Source organism: Rousettus aegyptiacus, unplaced genomic scaffold (genome assembly GCF_014176215.1).
Source record: "Rousettus aegyptiacus isolate mRouAeg1 unplaced genomic scaffold, mRouAeg1.p scaffold_m13_p_13, whole genome shotgun sequence".
Classification (NCBI taxonomy): domain Eukaryota; kingdom Metazoa; phylum Chordata; class Mammalia; order Chiroptera; family Pteropodidae; genus Rousettus; species Rousettus aegyptiacus.
In genome coordinates, this window is record NW_023416288.1 from 44,909,114 (window position 1) to 44,924,328 (window position 15,215).

Here is a 15,215-nt window from a genome sequence, read left to right on the forward strand (position 1 = left end):
CTGTGCGGCCGCAGCGCGGGGCAGACCGGCTGGCCGACTGGCGCGCGTCCCGCCCCGCCGCCTGCGAGTCCCCGGGCCGGCGCGGGGGCGGGGGCTGCTTTTCTAACGGGTCCCCAGGTGCTGCCGGGCGGGGACGCGCTTCGAGGCGCGCCGCGCTGGACCTCTGTCGCCTGGGCGAAGGCTCTGTCGGGTCCCGGGGCCGAGAGCGACCGCGGGCTGCGCGCCGCCTCCCAGCTCCGTCCTCCCGCGCGTCCGCCCGCCTCGCGCTCCGCGGGGCTCGCGGCTGCCAGGTGTCTCCCCTCCCGCGGGTCCTCCCCGCCGAGCGGCCGCGCCGGGGCGCAGTGCGGCCCCGGGAGCAGGACCCGGGAGCCGCCCGGGCGGGGCGGCGCGGCGCGCGGGGAGGCGGGGGCGGCGCCGGGGCGGGCGCGGCGGGGCCGGCGGCGGGGGCGCGGCGCACCTGGCCCCGGGCGCCCCCGCCCCGCGCCCGCCCCTCCCCGCGCGGCCCGGCCCGGCCCCCTCCTTCCGTCCTCTCGGCCCGCGCTGTCCTCCGCCGGCCGCGTGGGCGGACGATGGGTCAGCGCGGAAAAAGTGGATGAGGGCGGCGGCGAGCGCCTGACCCGGCCCGGCCCGCAGGCTGCATGGACGCGCCGCGCGCCTCGGCGGCCAAGCCCCCCACCGGGTAAGGCCGGGCGGCGGGAGGGCGGCGCGGGCGCTCGGAGGGCGCGGGGCGCCGGGGAGCGGGGCCTCGGGCGCCAGGAGGGCGCGGGGCGCGGGCTGCGGGGAGCAGGGCGCCCCTCTCTGGCGGGCGCCCGGAGGGGGAAAGGGGTTGTGTACTTTGTGCGCCCGGGTCGTTGCCCAGGTGACAGTGTCAGGCCGAGGCCGAGGCACTTGGCGCGCGCGCGTCCGTGTGCGCGCGCCCGCGTCGTTTTCGGAGTCCCCGCGGGCCGATCCCGCACTGAGCCCCGGGGCCCCTCGGGCCCTGGAGCGCTCGCCCCGGTGGCGGCAGAGGCCCGGCCCCCGAGCCGCCGGTCCCTGCGAGCCCGCTGCGGGCGTTGCAGTCCGGGGCCCGCTGCCGGGGCGCGCGCCGCAGGGACGAGGGGAGGTCCCGCGGCCTCGGGGCCCTGCAGAGGGCACCGCCCTGGAGGTTCTCCTGACAACTGCTGTCCCTCCCCGGCTTTCTTTCTGGGGTCCCGGGGCCATGGGCAGGGCGCGCGGTGGGATCGGGCCTCGGACCTGACGCCGGGGCTTCGGCCCACCCCTGCGGCTCCTCGCCGGTGCGTTAATGCCCCTACACCTGGCTGGCGCGGGTCACATGTCACACTCACAGTTTACTCGCAGAAAGAGTGACATCCCTCGTACTCGAGAAAAAGCCCTGCGAGTTACCCGGACATGGAGGCCGAGTTTGAGCCGCGCGACCCAAGCAGGCCGCGTGGCCGAGGCGCAGCCCTGGGCCCGGCTCTGTCGCCGGCCTGGAGCGCTGGTGCCATGAGTCCCGCAAATGGAATGGTGGCGGCGGGCGGCCGCACCTGCTCCCTCCCCACGGGCCGCTGTCCGCTGTAGCAGCTGGTCTTGAACCGGGCGCCGCTCCGGGACAGCTAATCTCTTCTCTTTGCTGGCTTTCTCCAGTGACTCACTCCGCCTGGCGCCCCTAGGCGCTCCGCAGCCCGAGTCCGCAAGCGGCTCTCAGACTGGCTGCTTTTCGTTTATTGTTTCAAACTTTCCCTTTAATGCCAGGAAAAAGCGAGGCAGGGCAGCGGGTCAGTGGCTGTGACAAGGGCTGTTTTGTTTTGCACTTCGGGGGGGGGGTTATGTGATTCCCTGGGAGCACACCCCCCCAGGGGAGCGAGGGGGGATCCCCTTTCCTGTTCGGGGGCATCCACCCATCAAGGCGTAGGGAAATGGACACAGAATTGCCTTTAAGTCGGCAGCTTGGGTCGCCTGTTCAGTGAGCCTGTGGAAGGAGACTAACTGTTTGGTCACCGTGGCCTTGTAAATGGACACAGAGGAGAGAATGTCCAAGAGGCCAGCAGAACTGCGCCTGGAATATTAGCAAAACCCTTTACAGGACTCCGGTTAGAGAAGCGGGACGGTGACCCTGACTCCGAGCCCCCCTGTCCCGCCCGTGCCGCGTGGGTGAGAGGGGACTGCAGGCCCGGCATTCACCTGCCTTTCTGAGCTCCGGCAGCCTTCACGACCGTACCCCCCGGGAGCCAAGGACTTCGGCTATGACACGGTGACGACACGCGAAATCGTTATTGCTGGTGCATTCGACTCGTTTTCCCTCACTCTCACCCCGAGCAGAGCATCCCCTCTGCTTGTTTAAACGTCCTTGACCAAGAAACTTAGACACGTGGCTTTTAGGAGTCCCGGTGATTTTATCCAGGGTCATTTGTTTTAGAATGTTTAGGGGAGAGACATCGGGAAAATATCGATGTGCTTCTGTTTTCCAGACAAGAACGGCATGCTTAGCGATGCGCGTTTGCGTGTTAAAATCTGAGGAGAGACGTGGCCTTGGCCGGTTGGCGTCTCCTACATAATTTAGGTGTCTCGCTCGCCTACCAGGAAGGGCGGTGTGGGTATGACGCTTCTGGCTCTGGTCCCTTGCTGGCAGCAGTTGGAGTCCCTTCGGGCAATGCCTGTTTCCTCCGCGGCCGGAGAACCAGGCACAGCTTGTCCTGCTCTCTGGGGAGTGAACGTGGCCTCTCAGGGGCTGTGGTGATGGCTATCAAATCAGACTCGCAGTCAGAGGTCAGTTCTCCCGCATGATAGTGAACGATGGCGCCATGAACCTGTCGACCGCACTAGCGGGCGGACAGCTGGCCGGGGGCGATGAGTTAGAGAGGATTCACGGTATAAAATCAGGCCTACGAGCACTCCGGCAGGCACACAGGCCAGTGGTCAGTGGACGTGAATTCACGGATCGGGTGTCCGACTAAATTATTAATAGGTGGTTATTAGTTATCTTGGCTGAGAACACAAGCGTGCATTTTTAGTCGGATCGAAATGATATGTTTTGAGTAGTAATTTCGTTAAAACAATGACATAACTAATTTAACTGCCTGGGAAAAGTGTTCTTTTAGGAAGGACATACGCAGAAAGAAACTAACAAGTCAGACCCCATGTGACTTCAAGGAATTTTAGAGCCAGTTGAAGTGCAATAATTAACAGAATATTTTAGAATACAGGTCAGGGGAAATTACCTTTTGGTAAAGTTTTACAATAGATTTAAGTCCATGTAAGATTATCTATTTACTTTCAGTTTATTTACTTGTGAGATTCATACCAGTGGTCAGTCATGGAACGTGGGGCTAAATTTCACAGCGGATCTATATAAATAAGAGACAGAATGTTTGGCGTTTGGCAGGAATGCGGTTAGATTTTTTTTTTTTTCTTATGGAGGAAACACATATTTCTGTAGAATGGGATATTCTGCCGTGACATGAAATGTCGAAAGATCTGACACCTTCTCTCAATGGCTACGTTCAAGCATTGTGCTTATGTCAAGATCAGGGAACCTTTGCCAGTCACGTTCATCAAAGTGTGAGCTTCACGTGGACATAGCTGGTGTTCGTATCTCTGGATTTATTGAATCAGGTTATTAGAACAAGGGATAATTGTTCTTTTAAAATTGGTCGAAGTGGATGGCGGAGCTGCCCTAGCCCTGTGGACAGCCAGCGAGGCGTCGCGTGTCCGAGGCCTGCGCCCACCCCCCCCCCCCCGCGGGGGGAGGGGCATGCGGGCGGCACCAGCTTCCCATGCAGCCCCCACCGCAGCTGGGTATCAGTGGGACGTTACCAAGTGTACACAGTCATAGGACATTTAGGTTTCTAGCCTTTCTCCTTAGGCTTTCGGCTCACACGGTAGAGAATGTGTTTGCATTTTTAGAAGGATAGCATGTACAGTTATTTGTTACGTTAAGCTTTTCCCATTTGATCTGAGCTCTATTTTTTAAAGACGTTACTCCTGAACTACTCTTTATTTTTCTTTTCCTTTTTTTTTTCTATTAAATTTATCAGGGTAACATTGGTTAACATTACCTAACCGCTGTTCTTTATGTTGGCAATTGATCTAAGAATGTTAAAGTCATGTGTACTGTTTGACATAACGAGGCAAGTAGGAATTTTGTAACTTTTCTTAGTAAATGAGAGGAGATGAACATTCGCATGTTACAATATCAAATAATATTAGTGCTTTTGTCTTTCTCTGTGGTTGTGCTTGTACAGGACCATGAACCTAAGGTGTGATTAAACTTATACGGCGTTGGGCCTCTCCCGCCTTCTGGGACGCACCTGCAGCCCACCCGCCCCGGTCCCCAGTGCCCAGGTGGGGTGCAGCCCCCCACATGCAGGTCCGGGTCCAGGGGCCTCTTTAATTGGGGCTCTGGGAAGTGAAGTCATCATTTGCGGGCACCCAAGTGCTTCCATGACTGTTAAGAAAACAAGATTACAGGTGGATCTGTACCCATAATAAATAGTTTGGGTTCCTAGGCCTTTTGTGCTTTGCTATTAAATTTATCATTAAATCCAACTTTGCAGTCGATCGGAAGTTTTAAAAGCGAGCGAAATGATTCGCTGCCCAAGCAGCGTCTGGATCGAAAACGTGCAAAGCTAACGCACAGGAACGCTGGCGTCCGAGTCGGCCCGGGGGAGTGAGAGCGCCCAGGCGGGGCTGGCGTTCCCACGGGTCCGCTCACTCCTGGCGGGCTCCGTGGGCTCCGCGGCTCGGCGGGCTGGTTAATGTCAGTCGTGCATCGTCAGGTACGTCGCGCTCTCGCGGAACGCACAGTCGACACACACGAAGCCTTTCTGTGTCTTCGTCTTTGTACCTTTTCGCTACTTAAAATGTTTCACGTTTTCTTGCTGATACACGTGCCGCCATACTGATAACATGCCTCTTCGCTCTTCTCCGATCCTCGTTTATTTACGGGAACCGTACCCTCTAGCCCCGCCCCCAGCCCCTCTCGCGGTCCCCTGGCATGCGAGTGTTTCCCGCTCCGGGCTCTTGCTGCCTTCCGGCGCCTGGGTCCATGGCAGGGTCGCGTCCAGTCGTTTTTCCTTCACGTTTCCCTCTTTCTTTATTTTGCACCTGTCTCTCCCTGTAGCAAACTTTTCTCTCACGTATGCTTTGATGGTTTTATTTGCTTTTTGCAAAGCCAGCGATGGTAATTATGTTCAAGGCCTAAGAGTACTGATGCCAGACTAGCTTTGCTCCGGCCTCCGGTGTGACACAATGGCAAGGGGCCTGCAGCCGCGTCTGCGCCTCCTCCCGCCTGGCCGAGGGGGCCAGGCCCCTGGGGAGCCGGCTCCCAGGCCTCGGGGGTCTGCCCGCTGCCGCCTGCCCTCGTGCTCAGCTGTCTTCTGCAGGCCTGGTCCCTGCAGGGGACATTCCACAGCCAGAAGCATTCTGTCAAAAAAGGAAAGAGGATGAAAGCTTTCTAAGCAGCCGTGAAGACGTATTTTATTTAGTTTCATTTCACAGATTCCCAGACCACAGACACTTTGCACAAACACGTTCACAGATCTCACCGCCACCTCCACCGAGCGATGCCTTGTCAAGACACACGGAGAGCTTCAGACTCGGCAGGGGAGTCGCCGTCCCTTTTCAGAACACACACGCACGCGCACACACGCACACGCATGTACGCACAGACACAGACACACATACGCACACACAGAGACACAGAGACACACACGCACACGCATGCACGCACGCACAGACACACATACACACACAGGCACACACAGAGACACACGCACGCATACACGGACACACGCACGCACCCACACAGAGACGAGCCAGGCCGTCAGGAGTCCTGCTCCATCGATCTCTTCCCTTCTCATCTGGGTACCTGACACCCCAGAGAGGCCCCTGGGCCCACCTGCTGCGGGAGGACACAGCCAGCAGGCCGTGACTGGGCAGAGGGCCCTCGCCAGACCGTGCTGGCACCGTGGCCTTAGACTTCACCTCCTGGGCAATTTTCTATGGTTGGTAAGGTGCCCCGTGTTCGGTATCTCTTTACTGAAGCCACGGTGACTTAGATAAGGTACCAGACCACAGGGGGCCTGCCGCGGCGGGGGGGGGGGGGGGGGGGTGGGGGAGGTGGGGGGGGGGTGGGGGCTTTCTCTTCCTGCATCGCATTGTGGCTCTGCCAGGCCCGGGGGGAGGGAAGAGGGGGACGGAGGAGGCGACAGGACCTTTGCTTTTCGGGTTGGGAGCACAAGCTGTATATACACCTGAGAGATCTTTTCTTTCCCCTGTAATAAACCATGGGTGATACAGCGTCTGCCGTCTGCTCGGTTCAGCGACGTTAACCACGTTCGCGCTGCCGTGCAGCCATCAGCGCCATGCCCAGGACCTCTTGGCGTTTTCCCAGACTGAAGCTCACCGCCCCCCCCCCCCGCCCCCGCCCCCACCTTGCTGCCTTCTGCCTCTGGAAATACCGAAGAAGCGGGCTCGCGCGGTACCCGCGCTGCTGCGCGTGGCTCACCTCTCTTAGCGCAGCGCCCTCGAGGTTCACCGTGTGGCAGCCGGGGCCAGAACTTCCTTCCTCTTTAAGGCCGGACAATCATCCCTTGTCTCGTTTTGCGGTCCGCTCACCTGGTGTGGACGCTTCTGCTCCCGGCTGCCGGCTGCCAGCCTGCGTGGAGACTCCCTGCCCCTGCTCCCCACAGCTTCCCGGAGCGGGGCGGCGGGGTCGGAGGGGGGCCCCGCGTTCGGGTTTAATCCATCCTGTTTCCCGAGGGGGTGGCGCCGTTTTGCGTTCCCAGCAGCCGCGGTCCAGGGCGCTGGCCTCCGGGTCCTCGCCAGTCGCAGCCGCTGGGGCGCAGGGAGCAGGCAGCTTAGGGTCGGGGAGGGCAGGCTGGCAGGTGACCGCGCCCCTCCCTCCGGGGCCTGGGAGACCCCGGCTTCTTCGGAACCGGTGCCGCGGCTGGATCGTGGGCTCTGCTGGCAAACACGTCCTCCGTTGGTCCTGCCCGCTGCTCTCGGAAAATGGTGCCTCGTTCCACAGTGTGGCCGTGGCAACTGGCAGCGCTGTCCCCGTGCGTGGGTCCCGAGCGTGGAGAAGGCGGAGGCGCCCCCTGCCCCACCCTCCGCCCGGGAGGGCCCCAGGGCAGATGGGGCGCCCATACTTTCCCCCGACGCCATGCCCACTCCTGCTTGAGGACGGCCCCAGCCTGGAAGGCGGGTGGAGAGGACCGCCCGGCCGGCCCCTTCTGCGGCCCGGGGCCCGGGGCCCCCAGGCTCGGGGCTGCGCGCGCAGAGGGCCGCGGCGTCCCGGCTCCGTGCGGCCCAGCGAGCCAGAGCAGAAGGGGAATGCGGGGGGGGGGGGTGCTGACGCTCCGCCCACCTGCAAGCAGCTTCGGCAATGCAACGCTGGGATGGCAGCCTGGAGTCGGGGAGGCGAGGGACTGGACGGGCAAGGGGGCCGTGCGTGTGAGCGTGCGCGGGTGACCGCGCCGTGTGCATGTGCGTGTGCGCACGTGCGCGTGTGGGGTTGAGGGTGCAGTAGGAGCTGACTTCCAGCGCTTGGCAAAGCAAGGGATTCTGACATCAGATCCTGGCAGCTTTTTCAAACCCGATGGTTTGGGAGCTGGATTTAGAAATAGCTTGGGTGGGAAGTGATCATACAGCAAAGGTGTGGATTTGTGTTCACGTGGCTAATTTTTGAGACTAACTATAGCGCTGGTGGCTGGAGCCCTGTTAATGGCTAAACCCACTAATGTCCAATCAGGAAGCCGTTGGGTTGGAAAGGGACGGGGTCTGTGGGCCCGAGTCTCAGCGTTTGCCACCGAGACAGTCCTGCCAAGACGCCCCCGCCCGCCCGCCGTGGCGCGCGCTATAATTATCACGCGGAACTGGCGCTGGGTAGAGCTGAAGGCTTCTCCCTCCTACTCCGTGTCTGAACCACGTTTTACATGATGACAGTTCGTGGGGAGAGTGGGTCGCGGACGCTCATGAGCCGAATCCCCCAGCGAGAGTCAAAACGCGTCCCCGGGGTGCCGAGGCCGAGCGTGTCCCGCGCCGCAGGCCCCGGGCGCATGCGCTGGTGTGAGCGCGCCGGCCCGCCCTTGACAGCGCGCGGGGACGAGGTCATCTGTGAATTTTACAACCTCGAGAAAAGTAATGAAAGCTTATTTGGAAACTGGACTGATTTAAACTGGGAATGACGTTACTTGACATTGTTCCTTACTGGTCATCAGTATTTTCTTATAAGTTGCCGTAGTGATTCACATTTTGGGAATGACGAATCTTCGGTTGTACATTTTTCCAGCAGGAGGAAACGAGATTGCCCTGCCCTGGGGGTGCGGGCCCCAGCGGCCCTCTGAGCTGGGTGGCAGTAATCTCTCTCTCCAGTTTATGGGAGGGACAGTCACAGGACTCTGAAGTCGGCCCCTCGTCCTGTAGTCACTCTGTCGCGCAAAGCGGAAGCCCAGGACAGTTTCCAGTCCCGTGTGCTGCGGGCGCCGTCTGGTCCCCGCGTGGACGCAGACGGGGTCACTCCGCTGTCCCCGCGCCGTCTGCGTTTCTCAGCCGGATTTTTCCGAAGACGCGGCCACGTGCATGGGAGACTCGCGAAGTCCCCCCCGTGGCTGTCACCGTGTCACTGCCTTTCTGGACGCATACCCCTGGTGGCCCTTAGTTGGGACCTTATTGTTTGGAAGACACATGTGGGGTGCGGCAGGAGGGGACCAAGCCCAGCTGTCGTGGACGCACTCGTGACGAAACGCGGCGGGTGGAACCCAGCTGTCTCTCCTTCCCCAGCGAGGCGTCCACCCTGGTCCCGGCTGACGAACTAGTTAGCGTCGCCCAGCTGCCCTTTTGTCCCGGATGTTGACCCAGCCCCCGGTGAGGACAGGCGCCCAGCGCCCACGACAGCTGGTGCTGGGTGCCTGCGTGCCAGCGGAAGCCTCACGGCCGTCCAGGACAGGGCACTGTCACTCCTCCCGATTAACAAGGACCCGAGACACGGAGGGCGAGTCCGTGCGACCGCGGTCAGCTAGGTGACCGGCGAACCCAGGTCTGAACCCCGCAGCCACACGCCCCAGCTCGGCCTCTCACCCGCTGGGTGCTCCTCAGATATTTGGGGACAGGTCCCCGGGGCCCGGCGGGGGTTCCGGCCTGACTCTGGGGTGCGCGGAGGGTTCTAGGCAGTGTGAGCAGCAGGAGCGCCTGGGCGCTTGAGCCGGTGCAGGCATCGTGGGGGTGGTGGCCTCGGGGTCTTCTGTGGGCCGGCCGCCCGGCTTGTCCCTTGCGCAGCGCTTTGCATGAGGAGGTGATTAGCCACTGTGTCCAGGAGCCCGCAGGCCTCGGCCAGCGTCCCCTGTTACCCAGGCGGTGGCACCAGGATATGTGCCAGGCCTGCCGAGCACACACTGCTCTGGCTCACTCGCCACGGGTCGTGCTCAGTGTGAAGCGTCAGGGGACCCTGGCCGGGGAGGCTGGCCCTCTGTGCTTTAATAACGAGCTTCGAGTCTGAGGTCGAGGCCAGGGGGCCGGGTTGGGGGGCCGAGAGGCGGGGCCTGTGTCCGCAGTGTCCCGGGGCCCAGTGCTGCCCGGAGGGCGTCAGTTCCTTGCCACGGGGACCTCGCCACGTGCCTCTGTGGGTGTCCTCCGCATGTGGCGTCGGCTTCCTGGGGTGCAGGGGGCGTCGCGGCGCCTTCAAGGGCCGAGCCTCAGGAGTCGCACACTGTCACCTACGTCGCACTGCGTTTGCGAGAAGCACCTCGCCACGTCCAGCCCATACTCAAGGGGCAGCAGTGAGGCGCTTCCTTCTGGGGGGACCAGTGCGAGACGTTGCGTACCCTTGTTCTGCAGCCGGGCAACGCGGGCCTGGCCGCCTTCTCCGAAGCGATCGTCTTCTCCGAAACCACCAGTGGAGGGTCAAAAGCCCCGGGGAAGGGCCTGGGAAGAGACGCTCGTGACCGAATTCCCTGCGGGTGGCCCTGGTCCGCAGCTTCCTGACGGCGCCTTTTCGTGGGTCACGGCTGCACTGGCGGCTGTCTTTCCTCAAGGATGCATTGTCCTTTACATAACGATTATCGAAAATGATTACAACTTAGCTTGACATTTAAAAAAGCAATCTCGGGACAGAAAGGTGACCGCGTACCTCAGTTCGTGCCCGCGCCAGCCTTGCCCTGGCGTACTTACTGATAATGCCCACCCGACTCACTAGACTGCCCCGTGTGACTGTAAATGTCAGGGTCACTCAGCCTGGACGCTCAGTCTGAGCAACATCAGGGTCCGCTCTGTCCTGGAGGCTGGTGACCGGGCGTGTGTGGCAGAGTCGCCCGGGGCTTCCTTTTTCCTTCCGTGAAACGTATCGTCAGTGTGTAATTCTACAATCAATGTTCTTACATCCAGAGTCTCACTGCATATAACACAAGTATCTGGGTTTGCTATCATGCATGAGCTAGTACAAGAACGAAGATATATTTGAAGTTCTTTGGGGAAGACAATTTCGTTTCTAGGTTAGTCATCCCTTTAACCCAACTCCGTGTGCCCCTATGGCTATAGGATGGGAGGTCAACAGATTGAGAATGTCAGATGTTACTTTTTTTGATTGAGATATCATTGACATACAACAACAACTGTATCAGTTTTAGGTGTACAATGTGACGATTTCGTATGTGAACATATTACAGAATGGTTTCCAGAATAAGTTTAGTTAACATTCATACCTCACATAGTTACAACGGTTTTTTTGGGGGGGGGGGCAGGGGGAGTTTCATATGAATTTTAGAATTATTTGTTCTATTTCTGTCAAAAATGCCATTGGAATTTTGTTAGGGATTGCCTTGAACCTGTAGGTGGTTTTGAGAAGGGCAGAGATTGTAACAATATTAATTCTTCCAATTCGTGGACACAGATAGGACAGCTTTCTGCTTACTTGTGTCCTCCTCCTGGGGGGCTTTTGCTACAGATGTGCCCCAGCCTCTCCTTGGAGTGGGAGTGGGGGGTTCTGAGCCAGCCTGGGGTGGGGCTCAGCCAGGGAGGTTGGAAGGAGCCCTCAGCAGCTCCGATGTCCAGTCCTGGCTAAAGATCATTTGTTCATTCACCCAGTCAGTTGCATGAACTGTATGAATAAAGATATTGTTCAGCTCTCCAGGGGGCCAGTCTAGGAGTTGCATTTAGTCTGAAGGGACTGCACACGCAGGGCGTGATTGTCCCTCTTACGATGTCCTCTTCAGAGGCCTTTCTGTACACGTTTTAATGTACCTCATGTGGTTTAAGCAAACTGCTTTGGGAAAAGACGGTCAGGCCCCGTTTGCACACGAGCCTTCCTGCTGTACTGAGCCGCTGGCTCAGGCCCCGCCGCCTGGAAACGGTCAGCAGCAGAAGCTGCTCTGGAAGGCACGTGTGGGATCATTTATCTCCCCATTCCCCTGCATGGTTGGTTGTCTGAAAACACAAATTGATCAAAAAAGAGATGAAACATTTACCTTATATACAATAATGCTCTGGTAAAAATTAAAAAAAAAAAAAAAAAAAAGAACAAAGTCAAGCCAAGCTTACTGTTTCATTCGCCCTCATTTACTCAAACACCTTCCATGAACGTTTTAGGACCCACTCTGAATTAAAATCATATACGTATGATCGTTTCTGTGTAAGTTTTTGTCACATTTCCCTCTACATTTTGGGTGTTTAAAAGTGAGATCCAGTTTTATTGGCAGAGGACCATTTTGAAATGTATTCATTTAATTAGCTAGGATTTTTTTTTTTTTTAAACTAAGAGTTAATTAAAATCTGCCCATGTGCTGACATCTTGGGTGTGGGTAATTTATCCCTGACCTGACAGAGCACACAATATACAAGCAAGGACAGATGTCTAAACAAGCAATTATGAGCAAAGCTGTCACAGAGATGTGTGCAAAGTGCCCGGGGAACACCCAGAAAAGAAGGCGCAATTAGTCCTGGCAGGGCGGGGCGGAGATAAGCCCGGTTTATTTTTATGAAAGGCCTTCTCAGAAAATGGTTCTGCTGCGGCAGGTCTTAAATGACTCCTTCCAGAGGCCTGGAGACGCTGGGCGGAGGAGCCGTAAATATCACGCCCGGATTAGCTCCCGTAAACAGACACCCGGAGGCTTCTCCGTGGGCGTCGGTCGGTCCCCCTGATGATCGAAGAGGAGAGGGCAGAGGGAGGAAAGGTGCACAGCGCCGCGAGGCTGTGGGCATCGGACGCCTTTCAGAAACGTGAACGAGAAGGTCGAGATGAGTCGTCCAGCCGGGCCCTGCTCGGGCGGCCGCTCTGGGACGCGTCCAGGCGGGCAGACCCGCACGAGGCCAGCGGCACTTGTGGTTGCGGAAGCGTGAGATCTGATGGCTCCCGGGCGAGTGTTGTCACTGCCTGGTTGTCATCAGATGTCATGTTTGCTTTGCAGGGTGGGGCCTGACCCTGCACAGACGTCCCCGTGGGTGATGGCGGGGCGGGGCGGGCCGGCGTCCGGGACTGCCTGAATGGCCGCGCTCAGGGGTCATCTCTTTGGTTCCGTTTAATTTGGGCAGCATTTTTTTTCTTTTAAAAAGAAACAATTTTGATAACGAACGAGGGATACACGTGCAGCTTCTAATTCTACGTGCACTGAGCACAGACCACGTGCAAGGAGATACGGCAGTGTGCGGACACACCGGGGCTCGTGAGGCCAAACACGGAGTAAAACGTCGCTTCGTTATTTAGACGACGCGAGGACTGAGGGGCGGGAGCGGACCGGGGCAGGCGCGGCCAGCGCCCGCGGAGCTGTGTGTGCGGCCAGCGCCCGCGGAGCTGTGTGCGCGGCCGGCCCTGTGGCCGGCAGGTTCCGCTGCGCCCGCGGAGCTGTGTGTGCGGCCGGCCCTGTGGCCGGCAGGTTCCGCTGCGCCCGCGGAGCTGTGTGCGCGGCCGGCCCTGTGGCCGGCAGGTTCCGCTGCTCTCGGTGACGAATTGTCACACTCATGCTGTCCTCGTTAGCGTTCGGACATCGGGCTTCTTTTTAGGAATTTATTCTTTTTCCTCTGTGCGATCGAGGCGGTGAGCTGAATTTTGCAGCTACAGATTGAGGCACGTTTGTGTACAATAGTTGAAGGAAGGGTGGCCTGAACCCGTCAGCGTGGTCGCGATCCAGGACTTCGGTTTCGCGGCCAGAAGCTGCTTCGGGCCCCTTCGCTCCCCGTCTCTCCCTCCGTCTGTGTCTGGACAGCCATCGACCTGCCCTCTGCCGCTATTTTAGTTACCATTTTCTAGAAGCTACTGAAGGTGGCATCGTGTAGCGCACACTCTTTCTGCCTGGCCCCTTCGCTCAGCGGCGCGATTTCGATGCTCCGGTTCCGGTGTTCCCGGGGCCCCCCCTCCCCCTGACGGGAGTCTCCATTCCTTGGTTTCCCTTCGGCAGTTTGCCTGTCCGTTCTCCGGGGCGTGTGGGCCATTTCCAGGCTTTGCCCATTACGGATGACTCTCCCGTGAACATGCACTTTGGTCTTGGTGTGGACACAGACCCCCTATCTCCTGGGGAAGCACCCAGGGGTGGAGCAGCAGAGGCGCGTGGTGCTGCGGTTAACGCCTAAGCAGCGGCTCTCGGAGCCCGTGCTCCAGACATCCCACCAGCAGTGGGCGGAATCACAGCTGCTTGGTCTTCACCAATCTAGTGTGTGCGGTTTATTGAATTTTGAATATAAATTTGTACTGTTTTTGTTTTCTTGTTGGTTTGTTTTGCTGGGGCATCTAATACGTTTAGTGGCTCATTTCTTCTATTCGGTAATTATCTGAACTCTGTCTGAACCCAGGTAGAGAGGCTCGTTGTGGGGTGCCTCGTTCCTGTAAGTGAGGGTGCGCCCGGGCCTGGGGCCCTGTGGGGGCCCTGTGCAGTCCTGGTCCTCCTTGCTCTGGGCCTGCGTGAAGTGTAAAGGGCTGGCCTCGAGCAAGCCACAGGAAGCTGGGGCGTTGGCCAGATTATCCTTTCCTAGATTCTGATTCAGCATTTTATTTTTCACCTTATCATCATTTATTTTTAAATAGTACTTACCATAAAAAATAGAAAAAAGATAATTTTGGAATAGATCACTTTTGAGGAGACTTCCCTACATTCAATAACCAACAGTCATTGATTCCAAGATTCAGTTAATTACGTTTGGACTTGAAATGATAAAAACGGACTATTTCTCTTGCTAGAAAAATGTAATGGAAAATTTCAAAGGACACAAAAATGGGGAGCTTAGTGCAGGGACCGCCATGTGCCCATCATGGAGCCTTTAAATTTTCGACTTTTTTTTTTTTTTTGCTTGATTATTTTATGGGAAAAGCCCACCTACCGTCCTTCCGTTTGCAAATCCTCCCGTGTGCCGCACTAGCTGACAAGCCCTGCCTCTCATGCCATCATCTCATGGTCCTGCCCGACAAAACCGATAACTTCATAATAGCATTGACTTCCCTGTCCACACTTAAATTCCCCCGATTGTCGTCGAGGTCACTCTGTGCATCTGCAAAAGTGATTCTTAGCTGAAACGGCCGTGAGGACAGCCGGTCGGCGTGCGGCCTCAGCTGCTTCCCTCCGCCTAACCTCCCGTGGGTTCCGGCCACTGCGAGCGTCTCTGCACTTCCTTCCTGTGTTGCTCCCACGCCCGGAGTTGTGGGGTTGTGGCGTCTCGGGTTTCATGCAATCCCTCTGGGAAGGAGCCTCCGCTGGCCCAGCCTGGCCGGCTGCGTTGCCTGTCGCTTCAGGACCCAAGCCCCCCAACCATGAGCAATCAGAGTATGATCGATTAGATGCGTGCGTGGCACTTGGTCCCGCTGGCGACCGATAGCACGTAACTGGTACGACAGGCAAGGCGACTGTCCTGTCCTGCGGTGACCCACGAGAGCGCCTGCACATGTGATTGCTTGCTCACGGACGCATTTGGCCCTGACACAAGGACTGCCTCTCCGCCTCGACTCGCAGATGTGACCAGCCTGAGTCGCCGCCGCTCGCGTGGACGCTTCGTCTCCCGGCCCTTCCTGTGGCAGCACTGCCCGTCCTCTGTGTCCCCCTGTGCATCCCGCCTGTTCCCCGAGGCCTCGGTGTTGGGCCTGGACACAGGCCAGTCAACAAAACCAAAGCCGGGGAAGGGCAGAGGCGGGGGGAGGCCCTGGTGCGCAGACAGTCCAGTGCGGCGGCGGGCACCGGCCCCGTCCTCGTGTTTCTGACAATCGGGCAGAGAGGGAACCGCTGACTTCCCTGGTTCTCATCCCTGAAAGTAGGACAAGG

General features: G+C 58.6%; 1 protein-coding gene across 4 annotated transcripts in view; it reads left to right on the plus strand.

Moving 5' to 3' along the window:
• Nucleotides 1-496: 496 nt before the first annotated feature.
• Nucleotides 497-15,215, plus strand: part of LOC107512373 (protein cordon-bleu) — an 87,796-nt gene continuing 73,077 nt past the window's right edge. Inside the window, exon 1 of one of the 4 annotated variants that reach the window (XM_036230511.1) lies at nt 497-679. In XM_036230511.1, coding sequence (XP_036086404.1) covers nt 639-679 — 41 coding nt within the window. In that variant the 5' untranslated portion in view covers nt 497-638. The remainder of the gene's footprint in view (nt 680-15,215) is intronic. The other 3 variants (XM_036230510.1, XM_036230512.1, XM_036230513.1) reach the window with 3 other exon arrangements.